This window comes from Hippocampus guttulatus, chromosome 3 (assembly GCF_054856545.1).
Source record: "Hippocampus guttulatus isolate MCC_2025c chromosome 3, RoL_Hgut_1.0, whole genome shotgun sequence".
NCBI classification, from domain to species: domain Eukaryota; kingdom Metazoa; phylum Chordata; class Actinopteri; order Syngnathiformes; family Syngnathidae; genus Hippocampus; species Hippocampus guttulatus.
Window position 1 is genome coordinate 21,032,914 of NC_141263.1, and position 27,524 is coordinate 21,060,437.

Here is a 27,524-nt window from a genome sequence, read left to right on the forward strand (position 1 = left end):
TAGGATCTAAGCCTCACAAACAAATTCATTGAAAAACAAACAAAAATATTACACGCCCCCCTCCTGCCCCGCTTTTGTTACAGAAATGTTTGCAATGACCAAAATACTGAGTCCAGCCCAAATAATGGCCCTTACACCTTAAAAAAATTAAAACAGACAATGAACCACGAAAGCGACACAGAGCGTCTTTTTTTTTGGGGAGATTTCTATTTATTTATTCTTTAATTATAGTGCAACAGTTTAACCACCTCAGGATACTAATGGTAGAAACCCATCAGACTAATCCGTAAACGTATTGCGTCATCCTCCCAAAACTTCAAACTGGTTAAGACTTGTTAAGACTGGTTAAGAGATTTGAGCTCTTGTTACCCTATGAGGGCGGCCCCTTTGTAGAGAAACTCTGCCAGGGTCATCATTTGCAATTGTGTGGGAGAAGGCCTAAATCCGTTGGATTCAGCAGGGTGTCAGCTCCGAGACCTCCAGAGTCCAGTGTGCTGGATAAAGAAGTCAGTGTGTGTGCGTGTGTGTGACTCACAGGAGATATTTCCCTTGGATCAATTGTGTTTGACTTAGCCACGCCACACACTGTCTGTCTGTTGCACTCAAACAAATGGCCTGTATTACCACACACATGCAGCGGTAGTAGACGGCGGCTATTTTTCCTGCTCCTCTGCTATGTGGGCGGACTCCTGATTTATCTTCACCATCATCACCGATTCACCATCATCATTGTTTGGAACGTGTCCTAGTTTTTCTTCCCTTCCTCTGTCTCGCCCTCACGCACACACACAAACGGGAAACGGGCTTTGGCCATAACTGAATATTACTAGGAGAGAAAAATAATTGACCAGTGGTCATTTTGGCATAATAAAACAATAAATAGAAAGCCACATGCATTAGAAATAGCATAAATTTGGTTTCTGATTCCATTCGGGGGCCTCCTGTTTTACAATGGTGTGCGGTGTGTTAACCCTTTTAGGTATCATGGTTATTACAATGAGCACTTATTCAAAAACTATCTTTTACAGTGTGTTTCTAAAGTCTCTGTGCAATTACATTTCCATTAGCAGCCCCGTTTCGATACACGATTCTGAAACAGGTCTATTAAAAACCTCTGCATGTTTTGATGTCAAAAGTTCTCCATCAGTCATAACGGACACAAGTGTGTCCATCCCGCAAACTGGCACGTAAGCGCAAAAAAGTCCTCAAAACCAAAACAGGCCAAGAGAAGACTTGGTAGCACAGCGCATGGGATAACACACACGGATCCATAGATGCGCAACTTTTGACATCAAGATTCATACCCAGAAAAGAAAGCATTGTTTTGCGTGTCCACTGTCATGCTATGCGTTTTACAGTATTGGAATTAGCTACACAGACAGTGTGGTGGTGTAGTGGTTCGTATGTTTACCTCAATCTCAAACTGATTGTGGTTCTTGGATTTAGCATCTCCTACTTGAGTGAGATGTTTTTACTAGGTACTCATGGTCCTATGGTAGTGTGAGTGGAAATAATTGCTTGTCCATAGAGCCTATGTGCTCTGTGATTGATTGGCCTTTGGTCCTAAATTGGTCTAGATAGACCCCAGTCACCTGCAACCTAAGTTTGGGTACCAGAAAAGAGAGAAATTGCTAATTGAATGCTGTTTTTTTATTGCACTTTGTTTGAGACTGACAACCAGTGTGACTGGATATCCTGTTATCATCTCAACTGTTCTGTCTTTGGTTTCCTTTGGCCAAGTTTTGGGCAGCATTTTTCTCATATTAGTTTGCTTTTTGTTGGAAAGAAAGTGTGACTGTATTTATTGATCCTCCAAAGCTGTTATTTGTTCAGGGTGCATTTTGCCTCTTGCCCCAAATCAGCCAGGATAGTTTACAGCTAGCTCACCTCCGAATTGAAAAAGGGCAAGTGCGAAATGGATGGATATCAATCTTATTGTGATGATATCTGACAAAGTTTTGTTTAAAAAATAAAAATAAAAGGAGGGGGTTTATTTCTTACCTTTTCTTTCACTTTCAGAATGACAACCAATATAACTGTCATTTTACCACTTTTTCCATATTCCACGGGGTATTTTTCCCGATATTAGCTTAAAAACGAAGGGATGACTTGTAATCTCGACACAAACTTGTAAATGGCTGACAACCAGCCGAGTGTATATCCCGTCTCTCACCCAAAGTCAGCCGGGATAGGCTCCAACTAGGGTAAGGAGGCCCCAACTAGGGTAAGGAGGCCAAGCGCTATCGAAAATGAATGGATGGATGATCCTCCAAATATTGACTCAGATTGCTCCTCATTTAGCCTCCTTTTGTCATCACTGCTTGTCAGTCTTAATAGGTCGGCGGAGGGTGATTTTGTTTTGGTCCACCTGCACTTCTTCTTGCACTTTGACCTCAGATCACCGTTTTGGAGTGAGACAAGAAAGGCTTTCATCGCAGCCACTCCATTTGCTGATTACAGTGGCTGGAGTGCTGAAGATAATAGCACCATCCAGAAAAAGGGCGCGAGGTGACATGTACAATGCGAGCAGCTTCTCACTATTACGCACACTACATTATCTTAGCACGTCATTAGTGTTTGGAGAAAGCCCGTCGCTCGCTCCCCAGCAGACCCCAGCCAAATGGGCTGCGCTGGGGTTATAGTGGTTGTGGTTGTTTTTAGGGTCTGGCTCGTGTGTGTTTCCTCCTCCGCACTCGTCGTCGGCTGCCAGTGGACCTTGTGACTTAACCCGAAGGACCTTTTTGGAGATAACAAGGAATGGTGATAAAAGAGAGGCACAATTACTGGCAGCATGACAGACCGCAAAAGCAGAGAGCAGATCCTGGCACACGTCAGTGGGATAAGAGCATGATGATGGCAGCGGCTGGACATCCCTTGTACCCTTCGTGCAGCCCTGCAACAGTAAAACCGCATGGTATCCGGTTTTGGGCAATCAATTCATAATTACTGTCATTTGAAAACAAACTACAGTAGAGTAGTACCTTTACTCACGAAATGAATTGGTTCTGAGAGAAATTTCTTAACAAGAAAATTTGCAAGTAGAGTAGAGACGCATTTTCCATTTAAATGGCCTAATTCGTTCCAAGCCACCCCAAAATTCAGACATAAATGTTTCTGAAAGCATAAAAATGCATCAAAATATGTAACAGATTCATGTTACAACTAGATTATTGCACACTAAAAGGGAGTTCTGCATCATGTAAAAAAAAAAAAAGAATAAAGGATGGTCATTTAACTTTGGCCCACTTCAGTCCATGTTCTCTATCAGAAGTGATTTTTGTCTGGCGTTTTGTAAAGAACTGATCCAAGGATGTTTGCTTTTGTCGGCTTTTAACAACCCTTCGAAAATGTCCAAGGCAAACATCAGCATAGTGAGCAATCAGCCGACTGGTAAACACATTTTCTGGGTAAAACTATTGGAACACCTCATGGTCTAAGGGGTGAATGACGAGGATGCTGGATAGACACATATCTATCTATCTACACGTTTAGACACATACGGTAGATGTCCCTCTTGGACAATGGGATGCCAGGATGATGCTCGGTAATAGCCAATGGCAGAGCAGCTATAAGTATGTTGCGTTCAGGAAACTCGGAGCAGCGAGTAGCAGGACATGCTGTATTTTTACCTTTCGTATCTTGAAATTTCTTTCGTAAGAAGAGGCAATATTTTCCTCTTGAGACGTTTCGTAACTTGAAAATTTAAAAAAGAAGAGATGTTCGCAAGTAGAGGTACCACTGTACTTGTCATATTTTTCAGCTGTTAGCTGGAAAACACTTTCTCATTAGTGATCATCACGTTTCACATCACAATCATGTGTTGAGTGCACACATAAGGATTTGTGATGGTAAATATTGAACTGGTTCAACATTTAAGGTTTTCAGGCCTTTATGTTTTTCGGAGGGCACTCACTCTTAACCACACGCTGCATCACAGAATAAACGCTCAGGATAATCTTTCAGAGACATCCGAGCATTGGGCCTTTGCTGACCTTGACCAAGATGCGAGGGAAAGTGTCCCGTCATCTGCACGTATGTGGGCTGCTTTACTTCTCCAAAGTTGAACGACTGCCTTTTTATTCACATTGTCTCTTGCCTTCATTGACTGATGCTTGTAGAAATAACTTTAGACAACAGTAAACAAAAAAAAAAGCCTTTATATCCAACAATGGAACGACTTATTGATGGAGTTATTTCAGCAGTAGTGGGTAAAGCTCGATTTAGTTTTCCTCAGCTCCCCGTGGGTTTTTCGTAAATTCCACTGTTTTTTTTTCCTCCTCCGGTAGCCTCAGGTTGGGGAGATTTGCCTCAACATGTGATGAAATCTTCTTAGCGTTGGCTTGATAAAATGGCGCGCCTCACCTAAATATAGCCACTTGCAAGCGCACAGCCCCAATGTCAGTGATGTGCTCACACTGTGTCTGCTGGCACTGCTTAGCAAAGAGACCCCGGCGTTGTGACAGTTCATTGGAATGGGTGATAACAAAAATAGGATTAACCCTTTTAACCTGTATTCTTTTCCTTGCAGGATGTGTTAAATCTCACCATGTTTGCCAAATGGCGTGTTTTAAAAAGCAACAAGCCACTCTTTTACGGGCAGTGTTTTTGTTGTTGTTGTTACAGATGTTCTCCTTTTTAAGTGTGACAGCCTTTTGATAGATTTACTCTGCCCACGGCTAGAATATAGTGCATGCAAAAATCCACCAATTTTTATTCCCCCTCCCTCTTTCTGCACACAAGAGCCTCGCATGCCTCATTGTTATTCCTTCCTCCTAATTCATTCTTTCAAACATGGCTGCCGATTTAATGGGGCTGCTGCTCTGTCCGTTTTATTTAACCTTAATGGCAATTAACCATTAACCATTGTTAAACTGCTATGTCAGCAATATATTGTGACAATGAAAGTATATCAATTATTATTATTATTATAATTATTATTATATATTTTTGTCTGCTAACATTAGGTACATTTTATGGGGCTCATGATCCAAAACAGACCACACAATTTGCCAAAAATGGTGGAAGGAAGCAGGTGCTTCGGCCGGAAGGATGAAGGGCTCAAAACATAATTCGGAACCCAATCAAGAGTATATATATATATATATATATATATATATATATATATATATATATTGTTCAGTATATAATTATCGAAACCCAATCGAGCAGGGATCTTCAATGAAAATTTGGCCATTGATTGGCCAGCCCATTAATCGGCCAGGCCCTACGATATACTGCGCATATCTTATCTTCATGAAACAGGAAATGACTGTGAGTCAAAAGTTACCCAGGGTGTAAAGTTACCTCACTTATCCTCACGGATATGAGTTATTGTACTTTTTTTTCTCCCCAGTTTGAGCAACAAAGACTTGCTTAGAGGACCTTTCTGCTTTGGTCATAGACAGACACGTAAAATGGCATTGGAATAGTGGGCCAAAAACTGATTCTGCTATAAAACGTACATTAATTAAGTTCTGCTGACAAGTGACCCCTAATGCTAATGTAATTACTCTCATGTCCTGTAGCAAAGGCGAACAAAACATAACATTGTTTGACTGCCATTAAAGGTGATGTCGAAATAATCTGACTTCCACCCTGGGGCAACATAACTGATGAGATTCTTGTTATGCTTGCATTAACCCTGTGTTGTCGCCCCCTTAAATTGAACATTTCCTTTGATCACACTTACACTTTTCCAAATTATATTGTGTTCATATACTCTCCATGAAATAGCTTTCATGCCTTGCTTCAAATCTATTAAGGCCAAATCTAGACACAACTGTATGAACCAAGACTAAAAGCAAGAGTAGGGGACTATTGACGCGGTTCAGTGAATCCGGTGTCGTGGCTCCTCTCCTAACTATTATCAACATCTAAAGTCGATAAACTTAAAGCCGTTCTAATCATTGATCATTAAAAGAGTATTTGTAACTTTTGTTACATTGTGGGTCAAATCAACCCATTGTAAAGTTTACAAATAAAGAAAATAGTGATGATGTGTAATTTATATATTATAAAGGGTGATACATAAAATTTTAAAAAAACCTGTTTATAATCTTATGTTTTAGATTTTTTTTTTTACTCCACTTTCATGAACCGCTGATGGCCAAAAACGTCATGCAAAAAATAAGCATGAAATGAACTGAATTTTGCTAAACCAATGCATAGGCGATTTGTATTAAATGGACAATAATAGCAATAAAATTGACTGAAAACAGTCAAACCTGGATTGAAAAAAGGACTGATTGTTGCAAGCATGCTTTCTTTCAAGATCGGTCTACAAAAACTAAAATCCAAGGCTACCAGTAACCATTTTCTACCCCTAAAAGAGGACGTCACCCACTTTGCAGTTTTGTTTGTTGATATCAAACATAACACTGAGTCAAATTTGTTTAGATGTCACACGGTGCAACAGGCAAAGCTGTGCTGTCGAGGAAAAATTTGGGCAAACACGCACACATTGCAAGCAAACAAATTAATCATTCATTATGCAAAGCCACATCAGTTTCAGTCACATTTGACGAGCGCTGTTTTTTCAGCGGAGCTTGTGGAAGTAGACGCATTGCTGTTCCACCTCGGATGTCAATATTCAGTCAGTGGGTTGTCGTGGTTGTACAAACCGGTCGACTTGTCAACTACACTGCTCCACAATAACGTATGGAGTCGGATATTTGGCTTGAGGAGAAAGCAGAGCAGCTTACAACAAGAGATGAGCGCCCTGAACGAAATGAGTCCGTCATTTTAACCGATTTAAAATGTTCCGAATACGCAGCTTTGGTCAGTGGGGGAGAACCTGTGATGGATGGAGGTTGGGGGCTAAAACAGTAATTGAAGTTGCAACAACTTTAAAATACAAATAATTGACATGTATGGCAACAATGTCAATTAACACAACAAAGCTAGCAGGTTGTTTGCCCCAGAACAATTTGCTGAGTATTTTTTTAGTTATATCTTCAAGTTTGGGGACAATACAAGGGACAATTAGTTCTGTAAACTCTTATTCTTTTGTTGAAAATACGAGATTCGCAAACCTAAAAATATTTCGTTTCATTGCTCAACTTCAAATTTTATCGACATTTGTTGCCTTGGAATTTTGAATTCACCAAACTCTAAGTTGAGCTTCAATAAAATGGACGAGGATTTTGTAAACTTTCATTTTTTTTATGTCAAATGCAGGAAAGAAAAAAAAAATCACACAAGCAAAACTTGCTAAAATCAAAATGTTATTGAAGTTTGTTGCCTTGAAATATTGAGTTTCCCCAACATCTATTTTACAGTGTATATGAAATAACTGACACGTAGACTAACAAATGAAGAGTGAATGCCATAATAAGCTTGTCTCTGGTAATATACTGTGCTACATGTTCTTATGCTGTAGAATTCCTCTATACTTCAGAGCGGTACAGAGAGCCCATGCAAGTGCCCCCTGCGTCTCCATTTAAATATAGGCCCACCCCAAGGCTAAAATGAGCATCCATTTCGGGCTCTTTGTGCCCGTTCCTCTCAGGTACGCGTGGCTGGCTGGCAGGGCGAGGAAACTGAGAGAGGCTTATCGTGTAGTCCGCGGCACTCTGACAGTGACAACATGTCTCCGCCAGAGAGCTCGGCCTGGCCGGTACCTTGTCTCTCCAGAGGATGGAAAAATGTCAGGGAGCCCTTCATCACGACTCCGACCTCCCTGTACCGTAACAAGTCAAGTAGGAGCGAGTAGTTAGGTTCACACTGTTCAGTTTGTGTCCCAAGTTTGATTGTCCCATAGTGTCTACCCCATGATTGATCTGTTCTTTTACTCCACTTCAAACATGACAAACTTTAGAGTTTGTTTTTTTCGGCATCCTGTTTTGATTGACACATATTTGGATTATCTATTCAAAGGACTTTTCAAAGGAAAATTATGTTTTTCAATTCTTCTGCTATTTACATTCCTGACAGTTGTATGCAAGATTTTATTAACTTAAACAAATATATATTTCATACTTTTCTTTCAGGATCTGGCCCTGTAATTTAAAACAATAAAACAAACCCACTCAGCCCCTCTCATTATCTGACAAAAAAAGAAAAGAATATTCATTTTCTATAATAATACATATTTTCTCTTTTTTCACCATTATATTCCGCAGTTTTCTTTAAGTCATAAAATATTTTGTTTCTTTCAGAAGGAGAGTACTCTATACCCGTTGCAGGGATTTTGCCACGTTCTGCGTGATGGTAGTTGTAGGACCCCCAAAAGCAGGGAGGAGCAGGTTTGATTGACCAAAATGTATTTAACAAAAAATACACACAGCAGTACAATGGGGGAAAAAAACACCAAGTCGAAGTACTCAAAAGAATGCCTGGAAATCACAAGTATCAAACCAAACTACAACAGGAAACAAAACATGACAGGAGCGCACGTATGCTCACATACTCACAGCTCACATTGACCCCACCAAGGACTGGCAGAAACTCAGGGAACCAAATACAAGCTAAGTGACGAGACAACGAGAAACACCTGGACAACACACAAAGGGTTGAGGGAGCTAATTGGTTACACACAAGGAACACTGATAACGAGAACAGGTGGCGAAAAAAGGGCACATGAGGAATCAAAACCAAACGTAACCAGATCGAAACATAACAGATTTAATTCCTTTCAAATGTACCACTTTTGTATTTATAAAACAATCGTCTATATCAAGAGTCCCGGTGCATAATAAAACACAGTAGAAGGATCTCGGCTAAGTTTAGATGGTCTGACCTCCATTAAGAGGCAAAGACACAAGTGGGAAAACAAAAAGAGTCAGGAGCATTTACTCTTCTCATGCGATGCTACACGCATGCAAGCACACACGCACACACACACACACACACACACATAACACACATAACACACACACACACACACACACACACACACACACACACGCGCGCGCACACACACACACACTTGTTTATATGCACCCAAGTGATATACCATGGAAGGGCACCTTGCACCCGTCCTGTCATTGGATGGGACACAAAGTCTTTTGAAGCTAGTTAAGTTAAGGTCCTTTCGAGAGGAAACGCTCATTATTACCCACATGTACTCAAATAAGAATGTACGGCATACCCATCACAGTCACTGTATTTTGTAAAAAAGAAATACATTTAAAACTCGTTCAACACTAGTTATATGAAATGACTTATTTTTACACAGACCAATGAAGATGGCAGGGCTCTGTTTTCATAAACAGAGCACATGTGCTCTGGCGTAAAAACTAACGCATCTTTAACTTTGGTGTCGGTGCAAGCCCCAATTAGTGTAGCTGGGAGGATGGTAAACCACGCTGTGCCATGTTGGGCGTTTTGGCGGATTATATTATTTTACATGCACCTGATGATTTGGTGAATGAAAGTAGACAACATTTCATCCCTGATGGAAGCTGGTCTAAGTTGTGGCGCAGATTTCGGTGAATATTGGCACGTGTGTGCTGGATGTCATCATATTTCATTCATAAATATCACAACGGCTTGCATCGAACACTTCTGAATCATTGCATGAATCTAATCATTGAATCCATTATTATTTTCATCATCTTTAATATGTATTAAAATAGTGCATGGAGATAGTACATTTATGCTTTCATTTTTGCGTTTTATTCACGGCTGTAATTGTCAAGCAATATTGTATTTGTTTGCTAATGTAATGTACGTAATTATGATGCATTGATGCACCATTACTAACTTGATTGAGTCATCACATTTCAAGGCAAAAGCAAGGAGCCAATCATCAGAGCCATTGTTGTCGACCATGTACACTTGTATAAGCTGTGTAAGTCTAATAAATATTCATGCCTTACAGTATATGCACTACAAGTACAAATGTCATTACCTGTGTAAGCATTTCCTCTTTTGAAGATTTTCTTGTTCTCCAGGGGCTTCACATCCCAGCACGAGCTAACTCAGCGGTGGTGAGCTCTGTCTAAATATAACGCCACTTGAAAACAAGCTGAAACACCAGATGCCCTTTTACTTTGAGGAATTCCAATTACTGTCACTGCTTTGTCTCTTGTGTGTGTGGTGTATGTGACACTGAGATGTTTCTATACACAAGGACTTGGAATCTCTGCTAAAATGTAAACCTTGTGCAATGTAACTCAGCTTAAGCAGCCTGTGCAGCTTTGTAAGGATCTATGTCGTTACTTAGAGGAAGGCAACATTCACACGTTGAGCATGTGATTGGACCAACAGCAAGTCTACGGTACTTTCCAGAGAGTTTTATTGTTTTGGTTGTCATTGCCGTAGAAGTTAAGGCAACTCTTGTCTCACTTAATTTAATGCACTTTTTAACTATTTAGCAGAAGTCAAACCTGCAGTATTTTACAAATCATTCCTGACAAATGAATGAATGACCCATTAATCAAATAGTTGACGTGTAGTACTAATAAGGACATGTGAGTGACATAAGACGAAGTGTGCTTGGACCCTTTAGAGGAGCTATTTTAAAACAAGTTATCAATTCGTTATCACTGGCTTTAGAAGTATTCTGATTGGCATAAAACGCGACCAGTGAAACACAGGTGATAGAATCATTGGGTTTTTATCCATCCATCATCCATCCATCCATCCACCCATTTTCTGATCAGCTTATCATGACTAGGGTCGCAGGGCATGCTGGAGCCTCTTCCAGCTGTTTTCAGGCAGTAGATGGGGTACACCCAGTACTGGTTTCCAGACAATCACAGGACACACAGAGATGAACAACCATCCATGCTCACACTCACAACTAGGGACAATTTAGAGTTTGCGCCGTTGTGAGCGTGAACACAGCTGACTTGGTTCCTGGCCAATGGAAGAAGTCCTCTTATCCCCTTTAAATTCAGCGCAGGAGAAGCGCACAGCCTCCATGGCAGGATTCCATGCAGGAAATCTACACACGCAAAGCACTTTTTTAAGGAACTGCAAGAACATCTCCCCTTGCTGATGATGTAAAGTTGGCCAGCGCAATCACGTATCATTGCTGTGAAGTGGTTACTTGGAGACGGCTTTCCAACTGATCACTTGTGCCCATGGTTTCAAACACGCAAAACAAGGCTCACACAGCACAAAAATCAAGATATGCCAGTTTTACTCTGCGCAAATGTGCTCTTTTAGTTAGTGAGCTCATCAAATAATTAGTGGCACTAATTATTGTCTTCTTGAGTCACCCATGACATTTAAGTGACTGAATCAACCAACCCCTAATACTGCATTTAATTTCTGACATGTGGATTGACCAACAATCGGCGAAAAACAGTATTGCCCAAACATCGTCAATGTACAGTCTGTGATCGTAGACGTTGATGACACCTTCTGTGTTACTATATTTATTTGAATCCTCTTTGTGAACGGTGGCCTTATGTCCTTAGTTTACTGTGGTTCCCTATGACATTTATCTCAACGCCGCATGATTGAACCGCGGAATCAATAGTCATCAGTGGGAAGTGAAAGAGCTGTAATTAATTGCTATAGTCTTGCCAGCTTGCAGAAAAATGGAGTCCCCCTTCCCCTTGTTATGTACCTACAGGATATGTACAGAGGCTTCCCGTTTCGAAATTTCTTTGGTGCAGTGACAGACCGTTATGGCCCAGTTAAAGGTGGGTAAATCATATAAAGTCGTTGGTTTGGTGGACAATGCAAGAACCGCACCCTGTTTCCCCATTCCTGCAGGATAAATCTTCCTTAACACAAAAGAGCCAATCTGGATTCAATTACTGAACGTCCAGTAGAGCGCAATTTATATCCAAACCTTGCTCGCAAGATGGACGAGTTCACAGGGTTGCTTTATAATTAGCAGTTAACCCTTGCTGACCTTCCAATCTAGATTTACTGTCCAAACAGCAAATAGCTTTCATGTTCAGTGGTTGTCATGGGGGCAAAGCGGCACATGTGTGGAATATGCATCAGTGTTTACATGCGAACAAAGAGCGAAAATTAATCCATACTTATCCACTGCTGGATTAAATGTCATGTAGCAAGCCTAATACAAGCAACAATTGGGATGTAAATGGGATGTTTCAAGCTTCTTCAATCCCCGCTGGTGTCAAGTATGCTGCCCAAGCATGCAGTATTGTTACCATGCAGATTGGGTGGAGTAAAAAAGTAAATAATACAATTTTTGGTGCACCCAAATGATAAAAAGGTTGTGTATTCAGGAATTATGTGTTTGCGTTAGAAGAGAGTCTTTATTTGGCATACCCTCAATCTGTTGAAATACTTATTCATATTCCACTGTAACTGGTATGGCAAAAAAAAAAATCTCAGACTGTATTTGGTTACCTTGTGAGCACTGCTTTCATGCACAGGTGCACATGCGCGTGGTGTAAAAACGGGCACATCTTCATATTTGTGCCGGGGCAAATCAAGTTTCCCTTGTTTGGGAATTTGGCAGATCACGGTGCACCTTGCTTCACATTCAGGCTGACTGAGTGTGCTTTTTATTACATGATGCTGGCTTACCTGAGAGTTTGGTGACGGAAAGTAGACTTTAGTGTCTACTACAGTGTTAGGAATCAGGTGTTTATCTGTATTTTATTATTCTTCATATGTGCGTGAGAGAGACACCATGGGTGAGATGAGTGTACTGTTTGCTGCACTCTTTTCATTTCTCAGCTGGGTCATGAATTGCAACTGTGCAGTGATTTTAGAAATCTTTTCACACCAACTCTATGTAGGAGAGGGAAAACACTACTTGAACACTTAAAAGTAACATGTTAGATTATTACTAACCTCAAAACTTGAAGTGATGTGTTACCAGCATTACTGATGTGATGGTATTTGAATAAGAAATGTATACAACTGATCTTGGATTTGATTTCCACTCAATCCTCCATTAAGAATCACCCTGACAGTGAATGACAAGTGGCGGCCAATTCAGTGCGTAGCCTGCCTTTTGCTCGGAGTCACCTGGAATGCATTCCAGATTTCCTGCGACTTTGTAAGGGAAACGGATGGATGGATGTTAGGGCATGGCAGGGATTCAAATATCTGCTTTTTGTGCAGCTGGTTTTGGATCAGTTGTCCAGTGCTCCATTCTGAATGTTACTTTCCATTTGTCTCCCCAACCAGGTTTTACTGGGATTTGACCATGCTGCTGCTAATGGTGGGAAACCTCATCATCATCCCCGTAGGCATCACTTTCTTCAAGGACGAGCACACGCCCCCCTGGATCGTCTTTAACGTAGTATCGGACACCTTCTTCCTCTTGGACCTTGTGCTGAACTTCCGGACGGGCATCGTCAAGGAGGACAACACGGAGATCATCCTGGACCCACAGCAGATCAAAATCAAGTACCTTCGCAGCTGGTTCGTGGTGGACTTCATCTCCTCCATCCCGGTGGACTACATCTTCCTCATCGTAGAGACGCGCATTGACTCCGACTTCTACAAGACTGCCCGCGCCTTGCGGATCGTCCGCTTCACCAAGATCCTCAGCTTGCTTCGCCTCCTGCGCCTCTCCAGACTCATTCGCTATATCCATCAATGGGAAGAGGTAGGAAAAGCCCGCCAAGAATTGTTCCATCTTGTGATTGAGGGGTGGAGGGTGTCAGTTTTGATTTGCATATCCAGTGATACAGTTCATGTTCCCGTCATGTACACCGTGCACCTCTCCTGTGGTGAATTTAAAGGGAATGAGAGGAGCTGCTTCCATTGGCCAGGAAGAGCAAGTAAGCTGTGTTCCCTCCCACAGCAGCGCACACGACCGTTAATAACGACCGTGCGTCTTCGAAAAAGAAAGAAAACTCCACCCATGCACATGGTTCAACCATGCTTTGCACTAGACTTGTGCTGGCCATCAAACTAGAGCCCATCAGGTCTAAAACACATCTGTCCAGTCACATCTATATGATACAAATATCAGATTTTACACTTTCATCTACAAAAGAATCTGTAAGTATCTACACAGGTGAATTTAAACATCTGTTAGTCCTTCCACATATGCATCTGTCTGCCATTCTGATGCAAACGGTCCAATTCCATCAAGAGCTTAACAACAATAATGACAGGTCCATCAATTGTCTCGCTTGCGCAATCAAAACACTCAATTAGACACCTTCACCCACGTGCATGACAATGGGCAGGTCCTGAATAGCACCTGATTTCCAATCAAAGTACATTTTCACCGGACCTGCCCATCGCACGTCCTCTTAGAGGTTCCCTGTTATTACACATAGCATCCAGCCTGCACTCTGAGTGGAGAACATTGTGTGGTGACATCCATTTCTGGGATGCCATTTCAAAGAGAGGAAAAGTTCAAATGAATCACTGGCAGTATAATCCCCCTTCTTCGCCCATGCATGCCCTCCACCGCTTCCGGCTCCCCCGAACATAGGATATTCGGTCCGACCTTCGCTTGACAGGGGTCGGCACTCGGGCGAAAAAAGCAGTTGCGTGTTAAGCTTGGGTACTGAGGCAATAGCATGATTAAGGAGGAGGGAACGTGAAGGAAACAAGCTGAGTAGAAAATTAAATAAACATTGATACCTCATGGGCAGCACAATAGACTGGTGGTGAGCATGTTGCCTCGCTATCGAAAGGTTTTGGGTTGGAATCTCCACGATGTGTGGCTTGCATCTTCTCCCTGGCAGCGGGAGAGCTCCCCCACACATACAAAGATTTAAACCCAACGCAAAAAAACTGCATATTTGTCCACAAAATATCACAACAGCGCCTTACATCAAAGTTTGGTTTATTTCCTTTCATCAAACTGTCAGATGCGCCGGGGGCAAACGGCATCGGTAAAATTAAGGTGTGCCAATTTCTACGCCAAGCGCCACGTCGACAAAAATAGAGCTCAGAATGTCAACACATTTGGCCATTTTCACAAACAGATCATGGAAACATCTGTCTGTCCATTCTGATGCAGACGATATGTAAACATGTGTCGATTCACATTTCTAGATAGTGTCAACATGCATCACTCTATTCACAGAGACAAACAATGTTCAAATCTATCAATACTGTACCCATGTCCATTCCTGTATTGACTGTATCATCATAAAACTCAAAGGACGCAATCCTTCCTAAACACCATGTGGATACACTCGCTGGCAAGAAAGAGACAGCACAACTTTGTACTTCCAGCTGCCATTTGCATGTTTCATGAGGTTGTGGGTGGCGTGCGAGTGCGGCGGGGCTCGCTGATGAACGCCAGTTAGGCAGACACTGTAAAAGGCCAGCTTTGCCTCAGTGCCAGCCTACTTCAGATGCGAGCTCACACAAATGTCACGTGTCGCACAGCAGAATAACTTGTCACCACCTGACTGACTCTTTGACTTTTCCTATCGACGCTTCTCACCACATTTAAATATTTTGGGAAGGACGGAAAAAAAATGCCTCACAAGACACTCCTGCATGACTCTTTGACTGTCGGATTGTGGAGGTAAAAAGTCATAGAAGGGAGGTTATGTTAGTGTTTCCCATCAGACTATGAGACTTTCTGACTTCAAATTTCTTGGCTTTTTTTATTTTTATTTTCGACCCTTAAAGGTCATTGCACTTTATGGGCTCCATAGATTCCGTCATCAATTTAAATGTTTCACTTATGCACCTTCATGAAGTATATGCACTCTGGGTAGAGGGACCGGATGTGATCAGATTTTAAATTTTTTTTTTCTCATGACAGTCTGAACGGCTCAGTTCCACATTTTTCAAATCTGACCTGGGTTACTTTCATCTGTGGTCTTAGATCGGATACATATCCAATTTTTTGCAATGCGATCGCAGTCCGAACAGCTGGGTCACATATATCTGACTTTGACGTCAGACAAAGTCCGAAATGCTCTCCGTGCAGACGGGGGAAGAGTGCGGGGACCTGGGAGATTGAATCCGCAAAGTTAATTTGAATAATGCTCGTTCACATGAAGACATTTCTATTTGACCATTTACTACTCTTAAGTCTTCTGATTTTCAAATGTTAAATTGTTTACATAGTTATGTGTTCCCTCTACACCAGCGGTCCCCAACCACCGGTCCGCGGACCGGTACCGGTCCGCAGGGCATTTGGTACCGAGCCGCACAGAAAGAACTTGCCTTAATTACGTTTTATTTATTTCGGAATACGAAATATGCTTTATTTTGAAAAATTACCGGATTCTCCGTTACATCCGTCTGTGTCACGCTTGACACACGTCAAGCCACGCTTCTGCGTCACCTGACCGATTACGCTAAAAACTCAATGAGTAAAAAACTGCTGGAGATCGCAAATGACGGCGGCCTTAAAAGTACGTTCGAGCCAACTGGATTAAAGTTATGGCTGAATATTCTGAGATCGCCACAATAGCACTGTTGCAATTTCAGACATGCTACCTGTGTGAGGCGGGGTTTTCTACAGCAACGGCGACTAAAACAAAATTACGAAGTAGACTGGACATAAAACACACACTTGAGGTGCCATTATCTCCTATTACCACGAGATGGGACCGTCTGGTTGCAGAAAATCAAGCTCGGGGCTGTGGTGAGTCGTCATTTTCATGCACTTTGAATTTGCATTGTATCGTATTTTGAAGGCATCAAATATGACCATCGCGATCAGAGTGTTGCGGCCAGATTAGACGCTCCTTGTGTTTATTATTATATTTCGAAAACACCACCGTTTTCATGCAGCTCATACCATATTATTTTGTCGTATTATTTCCGCCACACCTTAAATGCCGGTCCCTGAAAATATTGTCTGACATAAACCGGTCCGTGGGGCAAAAAAGGTTGGGGACCCCTGCTCTACACAAAGTAACAGTGTATCAAGGCGCATGTTGTAAAAAAAAAAGAAAAGAAAAAAAGAGGTCATTTTGACGGTGCTGAGTGAGTATCTGTCGTGATTCATCACACTGTGCAATATTTAGCTCTTGTAAAAACACTGAATACCATCTAGCATCGTTCACTGAAATGACATCAACCTCTTTGGGATGGCAGAAATGGCACACACAAAAAGCATTCATACCCCCCGCCACACACACACACACACACACACACACACACACACACACACACACACAGAATGAAACACAAGATTTCAGCATAGTGTTGTGGTAGATTCACCCAGTTTTTGTTATTAGTTGAGGTTAATTTTCTCTCTAGTAAGGAGTCACGCAAAGGACACTTCTTGCGGGAAGTGTTTGACTTGAGTAGAGCAGAGCCGAACACTGCACACTGCATCGCTTAATTCAGCAGAGAGTACATCTTAACATGAATTTCTACTCTCTCTTATGTTCTTTGGTTTTCTCCTTTTTTTATGGGGGGGGGGGGGATTCAAGACAAATCAAACAGATGTTACACTGTGGAATACATACCCCAAAAAATGTGTCATTTATATCACTAGCACGGACAAAAAAAAAACAGTGACTGATACAAGCACCTTGTTTTGTATTTTTTGGGGGAGTCAAGACGAGTAAACAAGAGATTCACAAAACTGTGTAAATGAGCATGCACAATACAGGGTACTCATGCTCTGTCTACTGAGAATTGCAAGGCTACCTTTGCTCAGTTTAAGTGCAGCAAAATAGGGTTGATTATGAATCATGTGACGATTGTGAACATCTGAAGAGAACTGTCAGCGCACCTCACTAGACCTCATTTCAGCCTGCATCAAAGGATTAACTCTGCCAGTGTGGTAGGCATGTTCATTTGGATTTGGGGGATTTTTTAATATAATCTGTCTGTCCATTGACACCCACAATGAAAACATCTTTTGGAGTTTTTTTTTTACATACTTTCCAAGCATTCATATCCATCTACTCCTTATACAACTCTGAACTCAACTCAACTTGATATTGCACTTTAAAAACAACCATCACCACTCTACATGGAGTAAAAATATGACATAAAAAGACAGTTAAAACAATATACTGTATGAACATACTGTAATATTGAGGGAGGGGTGGCTGACTCCAAAATTGAATGCAGCCGAATGTAAATAAGGTATGGATTACTCTTTCTAAGTGCTGTTGAGAAAGGAGAAGCTTTACCTAAATCCTCTGCCTTAGATTAAAAAAAAGAAAAAAGATTTAACAACAGCACCAAATTGCCGATCCAATTTAAAACCCAACTTCGTGACTGCTGGCTTTAGATAAGGCCCAGGGGGCCTGAGTTAACAGGTTGGGATGTAAAACGAGGGCGGCCCGGTAGTCCAGTGGTTAGCGCGTCGGCTTCACAGTGCAGAGGTACCGGGTTCGATTCCAGCTCCGGCCTCCCTGTGTGGAGTTTGCATGTTCTCCCCGGGCCTGCGTGGGCTTTCTCCGGGTGCTCCGGTTTCCTCCCACATTCCAAAAACATGCATGGCAGGTTGATTGGACGCTCTAAATTGTCCCTAGGTGTGAGTGTGGGCGTGGATGGCTGTTCGTCTCTGTGTGCCCTGCGATTGGCTGGCAACTGATTCAGGGTGTCCCCCGCCTACTGCCCGAAGACGGCTGGGATAGGCTCCAGCACCCCACGCGACCCTAGTGAGGATCAAGCGGTTCGGAAAAATGGAATGGAATGGAATGGATGTAAAACGGCCACTGGGACCACACGTCGTAACTTCTGTTTTCTTTTCACTGAAATTCAAGGAGTTCGGTGCCATCCAGGTTTTGATTTCTTCCTGGCAGAACAAAAATGTCATCAACGAAAAATAATTTTTTTGCTCAATGGGACATATCCGCAAAGCAATGAAAGGAAACAACATGCTTTCTGAAGATGGTACCCAGAGGCAGCAAATACAATGAAAACAGCAGGGGCTCCAAAATTGAACCCTGTGGAACCAATCACAAGTGCTCAAAATTTAAACATGAATGTGTCCAAATTGGGTGTTTTACCTCACTGTGGGTGTGCACACATCCATCTTGTTTCATCACCAATTAAAGGGCCTCCTCGCATTCCCTTTCAAATTGGCGCATGAGAGGCGCAGTCCTTGACATCACGGAGAAGAAACTGATTATGCTGGAGTCCATGCAGGAGGTCCAAGAATTTTTTCAAGGAAATGCAAGCACTCTTTCATGAGCGGAGGATGTAAAATTGGCCCGGCGATCTCAGATCTGCCAAGTGGGCATTGATCATTTGTGTTCACGTGTGCAACAAAGATGATGATAGTAATAATAATGTATTCAATGAACTGGTATCTGTCATAATTCAGGTTTGATGGATGGCATTGTCATATTTCTAAATGAAATACATCGATATCCACCGCACATGCACACTGTATGTTTTTCAACAGAGCATGAAAAAGCTGGCGAGTTTCTTTTCAGGCCTCCGCTGCTCCACTCACGGGATATAACCGCATGTCCTTAAGAGGGGTGCACTGTGTTTGGAGCCCAAAGCACAGACATGTTGGCACATCATCACAAAAGAGTTGAAGTGTCCTCGCGTATGCTACTTGACCCCCAAAATGCTTCAGTCGGCCATGCCAGGAGATAAAGAGAGGCGGCTTCACGGGCCAAATCAGAGCTAGACGTTTTTGGTGACGGTTTATCTTCACACAGTGGAGCGGGTTTGTGTTTTAAGGGACACAATCTTTATTCAGTTCCAAATCTGATTATAATTGTTAAACAGTGAATAATATGGACGTTTTCCCCATATTTGAGAGTCAAATTCCAGTCTATTTTAGGATTATCATGATAGGAGATTTGGTCGAATTGCTTCACAGTTATTTGCCATTTGACCAGATTGCTGCTTAATAACCATTTCAAATGTGATAGTTATTCCATCAGTAGCATTCACTGTAGCATTTGGCCACAAACATTAATTTTAAAGACAAAATATCACCGTGTGCAGTCACACCATGGCAAATGATGTTTTGACCACATTCAGGTCGGTAAGAGCTCAGTGCAAGTTTCACACAATCTTTTTTAAATTTAAAAAGAAAAATGCCGTTTTTCTACACTTAGTGTTAAGTAGTAAATATTAGCATGTGCACAATGCTATTTTCCCATGGCGCAAAAATAAATCACAATGCAGAAATGCCTTTTGGGACGTGTTGCTAAAATGCAATGCTCTATTCTCACCAACACCATCTTATGATCCCCTTTTTGTTTCAGTAGAGCTGTCATAAATTTTCTCCCGTTGCGTCAATTTCAGCCAGACTTAAGGTTTTCTCTTTTACAGCTGTCCCGCCTGTTTTCCAGCTCTCCCAGGAGCAACGCACCTGATTCAAATAATCTGGATTGTTCTAATGCTGCTTCAGAGCTGTCTAATGATCTGATCATTTGAATCAGGTGTGTTGCAGAAGGGAGAGATGGAAAACAGGCAAGACGGTGGACCTCCAGGCCTGGAGCTGGACATGCCAGATTTGGACTTTTCCGGCGGGGGGAGGGGGGGGGCGGTTAGCGTACGCCTGACATTTTTCTAATCTCCACTTTCACTCTTTTCCTCCTCGCGCCCATGTGACTGTGGGCTTGAATTTGACCTGGGTGTCCCCAATTAACTGAACTATGTCCTGAAAAGGGAATCCAAATCACAACTATAACACACGTACACACATGCGGGATCTTTCTCTTTTGTCAGCTTCCTCTTGTCACTTGTCTCCCGGATAAAAATAAGACTGTGACCGGATATTCTCCTCATCGGAGTTGTCTCCTGTTGATGAACCAGTGACTTGGATGTGATTAGTCATGCTGTTAAAATCAGATTCCGGGCAGCATGCTAATGACTGAGCTCCGAGGGCGACCTCTCGCCACGGCTGATGCCTTCCTCCACAGAAACGTTTGACTGGCAAAGCTCGTAAATGTTTTAGGGAAATGTTGTTGACAGGAACGTGCAAAAACGGGGCAGCTTTTACTGCGAGGAGTCTAGTCGAGTATAGTCTTTGAAACACAAGGACATTAATGGTGTGACTTAAAGTGCCCGGCTATATTAAAAAATAAACAACAGAAAAATGTTTTTGTTCTAATGATGTTTAAAGAATAGGGCGGCATATATTTATTGAAAGGAGGTGTCTATTTGAGGGCAGGGCTCTATTTGTACAATGTTTGTGTTGACTATTTTTGGGCCCGAAAATGACAAGAGAAATTATCAAAAGATTGGGCTCAGCAGTACTCTAAGTGAAGCACGATAACTATTTGATGAGAGGTGTGGCGCATCGGGCGACTAATTTAGGTGCAGCCTCTATTTGAAGGGAGGCGTTTATGTTATACTGATTGGTACATGGCAGGTACTCGAGGAGAAAAACTTGTCTGATGAAGTGGGTGACACACCAAGTGAGTCATTGAGGTATGGTGTCTATTTGGGAAGAGATTTGTTTGCACAAGTGGTGACGAAATGTATATGGTGTTTACTGTAGGAGAGCTGCTTTTTTATTCAAACAAACAATGCACCTTGTAGCAAATTGAGGCATAGCGTCTTTTTGAGGAGGGGCAATAATGACTTAACCGGTGACTAATCTTTTGATTAGAGGTCATTTATTTCTTCAGCTGGCAACAAAGGCATCAATTTGAAGAGACTTCTAAAATTCAAGTGAACGATACATCTGACATCAAATTGAGGTACGGTGTCCATTTGATGAGAGGCATTCATTTCTTTCACCACCCACTAATTTGGACACAGTGCCTATTTGAGGAGAGGCATTTATTTCTACTACTGGTGATTTACTGAGGAATGGTGTCCGTTTAAGGAGAGTTCTTTATTTGCTGAAGCAAAAACGAATTGAGGCATGATGTCTTTTTGCGGTGCAATTGGCCACTAATTGAGACACGGTGTCTATTTGAGAAAAGACATTTATTTATTCAAGTGGAAGACATACGCTGCAACAAATTGAGGAATGACATATTTTTGAGAAGTGGCACTTATTTCTTCAAATGGCGATTAATTGATGCATGCTGTTGATTTGAGCTGAGGTAATTCATTTGAGGAAAAATTGTTGATTTTTTTTTTTTTTTCACGCGTGGGCGCCTTGACAGACATGGCCCTCCACCATCCCAACCCCGCCATCCCCAGGTTCCTGAAATTGCAGTGACCCCCTCTCACTCATTAAACCCACGCAAAGATATTTGAAGAAGGTAAATCAACTCATCAGCTGGCACTCACTGACCCGTCTCCTCGGTCAAGGAGTGCTCTTTGAGAGATAAGAAAGGCCGCAAGAAAAGATTTAATGAGCTATTATGGGGCGCACAATGAACCTCGGCGGCAACGCTGACAGGTCCCCAACACTGTGAATGGGCCCCGGTATATGAATAGCCACCCTAGTGGATTGAGTTTTTTTAAAGACCATTGCAGGTAAATGTGTGATCCAGCTCAAACTGAAATGCGCATCTCACTAGGAAGAGTGTTTTGTTTTTCTTTTTTCGTGCGGTGATCGGAGCCCTGCAGGCCTGTTTAGACAGATGATGGAAGGGTGTTCCCTGTGGTCCACTCCCAGGCCCACTTCTCATTCACCACATGCATTTCATCCAGCATGAAGCATGCCCATGACATCTTGGTGAAGGCATTTTTTTTGTTCTTTCGCAGGATAGAAACCCCGGCCTTCCCGAAGGTCGGCCGTCACGTTAGCGGATTAAAAATGAACTCTGAGGCACACACGGATTGATTTAATTGATAAAGCTCATTACTCGTCACACTGTACTCATCAATTATACATTGCCCTGATCTGCGGGCATCCATGCTCAAAATTTGAACTGAGTTATAATAGATGAAAATGTGTTGTATTCAGAAATATATATGTTTTTGTTGAAAGAAATGATCTTTCATTCGGTTTTGGCTGTCAACACTCGAGCCTTCGTCAGCGCTGTCTCCACTTCTTGGTGTGAGCCACAAAAGAATCTTTCATAATCACACTTGATCTCACAAACCCGATATTACATATTACAGTATATTGGAATCTATATGATGTGACAAAATTTCATAATTTCACGACAGCTCGTGTATGTTATCCTCCTTTGATTTTGGATGATGGATTTTCTCTTTTTCCCAGCCCTTCCAAAAAATATGTGTTATACCCATGAAATTACAGTTGTCTTGTGAAATTATTTTGGTCTTTCATTCAGGAATCTCACTCTATTCTTGCTTGTGAACATCTGAACATTTTCCTTTAATATCTAATCGTGACACTTGCCTGTTTTGAATTAATTTGTTCACTTGCGGAACGTTACAAACAGGTGTTTTGGGGCAGTGCCCCAACTTTGCATGTCTTGTTTCCCTTGGCTGAACTTTTTTGGAATGTGTTGCTGGCATAAATTTCAAAATGAGAGAACCCCCCCCAAATGCTCATCATCATTTTGGACATGAAATATCTTCTCTTTGCATGCATGTGAATACAGTATATCTTGAAAAGGCTTTACAAATCAATGCATTCTGGGGTTTGTATATTACAGTAAAGTTTTTTTCTTGTTTTAAATTGAGGATTTCATTCAAAATGAATTTCCACCTTTATCGTGGAAGGTTTCCCCACTGCTCAAGACACAAGCTGATCCTGTTCCATTGCAAAGGCCATTTGGGAAGCAATATGAGAGCCATTGTTTTGTTATTGTCATCGCCATTAGTGCTCGTAGGGCACCTCAGCACCACACAAGCCCAACAGTGTGTGACGAGCTTCCATCGTGGCGCATTCATTCTCTCACCTGAATCACACTCTCTTCACTCCATCTGTTTTGCGAGGACTTGACAGCTGCCCTGTATCCTCTCGCCACCCCCCCCCCCCCGACCCCCCCAAGGCTTTTCGACGAAACACCCCGCAGGGACCTCAGATCCCTGTCATGTGTATTGAATTTTGTTTTGCACCTTTAGTCATCTCCAGAATGCACTCAGACCTCTTTTGGGTCAGGGCTCGATGGAAATGGAGGTAATTATTGACTAAAGCAGTGTTGTTTTAGTTGTTTTGTTTTTGGTTTTTTTCCGCATTTCTGGAATATGACGAACGAAAGAACTGTTGCGTCACTTATGCTAAGCAAGTCACTGTTGCGTCACTTGCGAACTGAAATTTGAAGTTGAAATGCAGAAGTTGAAATGATAAGAATTGAGTTCGCGTAGATCCCTAAGACGTACAGTATATATATGCCGTCCACACACAATATTGTGGTGCACCCACAAGGCTAATACGGTGTTGTGTTTTGCTCAAGATAGCTCGACAACTTTGCTCTGTTCCAAATAACCATGCTGATACAAATGGAACAGAGTAACAACATGAAACAAGTCATACCATTCATTCCTTTCTTAATTTCTAATGCCCCCAAAAAGTATTTGTAACTTCCCCCTGCAGCAGTACAGCAATACCAACAGTAATTAATATTGCCGGCCTCGTCCGTATCGATCCAAAATCCTCACTTTTTTGGAACCCCCCCCGCCCCCCAAAAATGCATGCTTGGTCAACCATTGACATTGCATCATCAAAGAGAGTAAAAATCTTAATTTTCATCTCCAAACTTGGACACGTATCAAGTAGAAAGACGCTTAGTTGATTACATTTGCGCGAAAAATAAACATGTAATCAATTTGAGATTGACTAATAACAAAGTCCACAATAGTAACATGGTTAAAATTCAAAATGCAACAAACCACATCAAGTCAAACCTTAACTTAAAGACCACAATGAAGGCTTTCAGAATCTATAACTGTATAATCAATAACCCCCTCTGCCCCCCCCCCCCCCCCCCACACACACACAAAACACAACTTTGCATTTATAAAAGGGCTTTTCAGTGGGTTGGCTTGTTTTAGGACAACAGTGGGAGACATTAGAGCGGGCTCTCATGCGGACATCTAATGAGCAGAAAGACCCTCATAAGAAACTGTTGCGTCTTCATCAATCACAGCTCTCCTTGTTTGCATGCTTGATGTTGCCATCCTCAGTCAGCGTCCCTATCAATTACAACAAAGTGCTCAGCAATCCATCATCCTTAACGTTGCCTAGAATTTTTTATTTTTTATTCACGTTCCAGTACATGCTAGGTTTTTGAATCCCACTTTTTTTTTTCACCAGCAGTGACTGGAGCGTGAACAACGAGGGGGAACCAATGTCATTTCTTTGTGTTACAGTAACGATCTTTAACAAGAACCAATCTCGTGAACAAGAATGAGGGACTTAAGTCCTGTTCCTGCGCCTGCACGGGTGGATTTGAATTGATTGCGGTCGAGAGGGAAGGTAGGCCAATCACCTTGCCGAGCTGCCACGAGGAGTTTGGGGTTACAAACTGGAGATTTGCATGGCATTACCCCCTGACAGCTCCCGATGCTTTATTCTTGTGTGGCAGAGGCAAAACGTCGACAATAGCAAAGATATTGTTGGATTCTAATGACTCAAACAGGCTGTGGCAGCGGGTACCGAAGGAGGAGATTGTCATAATTTTGAACGACAAGGTTAATGGGTAAAAGTTTGAAGAAGACATATTGAAATCAAGGTAAAGGAGGTACATCATGCAATTTTTTTTTCACAATGTAAAACAATTCTCGAGTCTTCTTTTGCATGATATGGGGAAAATACTCAAAGGATAAAGAATTAGAGCCCAATTTGTTAGTTTCTGAACCGAACCGGATAATGTTTGCGATTCCATAAATGCAGGCTAAGACAAGTGTGATCACAAAAATATTTATTCCAGAAAATAAAGTACAAAGTGAAACTGAAATCCCGGGTGACATTTGCTTCCATTTTCCTTAAAAGGAATCATTTCCTATCTGGAAATGTGATTCTTAAATGAAAAATCTATCAGGAGCAGATGGGAAAATGAGGGGTGCCTCATGATTTATTCAACTGCCACTGAGTGAATTGAACACTTTTAAGGTTACGAAATGCCATGACAGCAGTGACAGGAAATTGGACATCCTGCAACATCGTGCAGCTGATTTTTTTCCCCCTCCACCGCATTTAAAGGGAGATTACTCCCTTAATAAAAGGAAAACAAACAACAGCGCCAAGGGCTAAACATCAGTAGGAAGGAAATGAGCAGGAAAAAGCACCGTGTTGTTTGGGTCTGTCATCCACTCTTAAGAAAAGCTGCCCGACGCTTGATTCGCACCCTGGCACACTTTCCCAGGCGCTCCTTCCTCCATGATGGAGTTACAATGATGTGATTTGAAGGTGCCGCGGCGGCTCCTCTCGCATCGGCCCGACCGAAGCGCAACACTGGCAGCTTTGCTCTTAACACGCAAGCGAATCAACACGCACAGGAATGGCATCAACAAGCAAGGGAGTAAACAGCAGCACTTTATTCAATTAGATGCTTGATTTCCACCCCAGAGTTCCAATGAACATCATTTAAATTCATTACAGGCGACATCAAAGGTAACACACGAATATTGAATCATATATTGTCAAACTATGATTTAAAACAAAATTCGACGCTGATGCCTTGTCCGTACGGTGAAAATATCGTACCCACATGAAATGACACTATTCCATTTCGTTTTATGAACTGAAAAAGTAGTTTCAAGTTACTTTTTGACATTTGCGACAGTTACACAGGTACAAAAATATTACTCACGTTTGAGAGCAGTCTTATAATACTAAAAATGTAATACTCTTTGTTTTGCATGTGACCATTTTAATACAGATAAGCGACATCAGCAACAAATAACGATAGAGTCACGATTTGACTCACTGCGTTCATTTTCTTTTTCATTTTAATTTGCTTCCAACCTCGAGGTTTCCGAGATTACGGATATACTGTATAACTGTCTGTCTGAGTCTGGTTGTGACGCCAACACAAAGCCTTGAGAAATATTGTTTTGACTCATAAACTTAATATGCTTCACATGGCCATCATGTACCGTATTTTCCACACTAAAAGGTGCACTGGATTATGAGGCGCACCTTCAATGAATGTTCTATTTTGTAAATTTTTTTCATACATTTCATATTATATGCTTGGCTCTCGACGAAGGCGGACGCTTCTGCTCTGCTCCCTGCCCCCCCCACCTTTTTTTTCCCCTGCTCGCCACTTAGTCTTCTTGTGCTGTCTTTTTGTCCAACTTTTTTCCCTAGCCTCCTACCGTGTTTTCATCCGAAGAACTAACCATGGAATTAGTTGGCTGGTCTCTCGATATAATTGACAAAAAATTTTCGACGGAAAGAGCGGGCAGTGGGGAGCCTGCTTGCCCTCCGGGGACACTTACTGCCGGATACGCCCTGGATCCATGGAGAAAGTGGAGACCGGTGTGCCTGACAGTACTGTCCGTGGAGGACGTGGAAGACATCTACATTATTGGCCTTTTGATAACAGGTATGCTGCTGTTTGGTGTTGGCAGCTTGCTGTTCTATCGCAAAATTCAACCGACGGAAGCAGCTCTATTGGAAGTGAAGAAGCTGCCGGTCACTCTGGATGGCTTGGCGCGAATGTCCAACACCCAGACTCAAGCGGTGACTGAGCTCAACCGCAATATTGTTGCGGTTTGGAGCGACTCCGCGCGATCGATAATACCATGGAGACGTTGGAATTTTCGCTTCGAAAAGGAATTGAGGATTGGCTGATCGGCGCCAGTGAGAGATACAGACCAAGGACTCAAGGCTGTCTGGAATTGTTGGCGGCCGTCTCTCCAAAACAAACAACGCTATCTGGCCTTTCCCCTGGATGGAAATACGCATGGAGTCTAGGGCCTCCACCACCAACCCCCCTCCTTCTCGGCCATGGACTGAT

The 27,524-nt window shown here is 42.1% G+C and overlaps 1 protein-coding gene across 1 annotated transcript in view; it reads left to right on the forward strand.

Annotated features, from left to right (window-relative positions):
* The window catches only part of LOC147207838 (uncharacterized), an 85,972-nt gene that overhangs the window by 11,082 nt on the left and 47,366 nt on the right, over positions 1-27,524 (forward strand). The window contains exon 2 of the mRNA XM_086107379.1: positions 13,066-13,489. Within this exon, the coding sequence (XP_085963505.1) occupies positions 13,066-13,489 (424 nt within the window). The remainder of the gene's footprint in view (positions 1-13,065; positions 13,490-27,524) is intronic.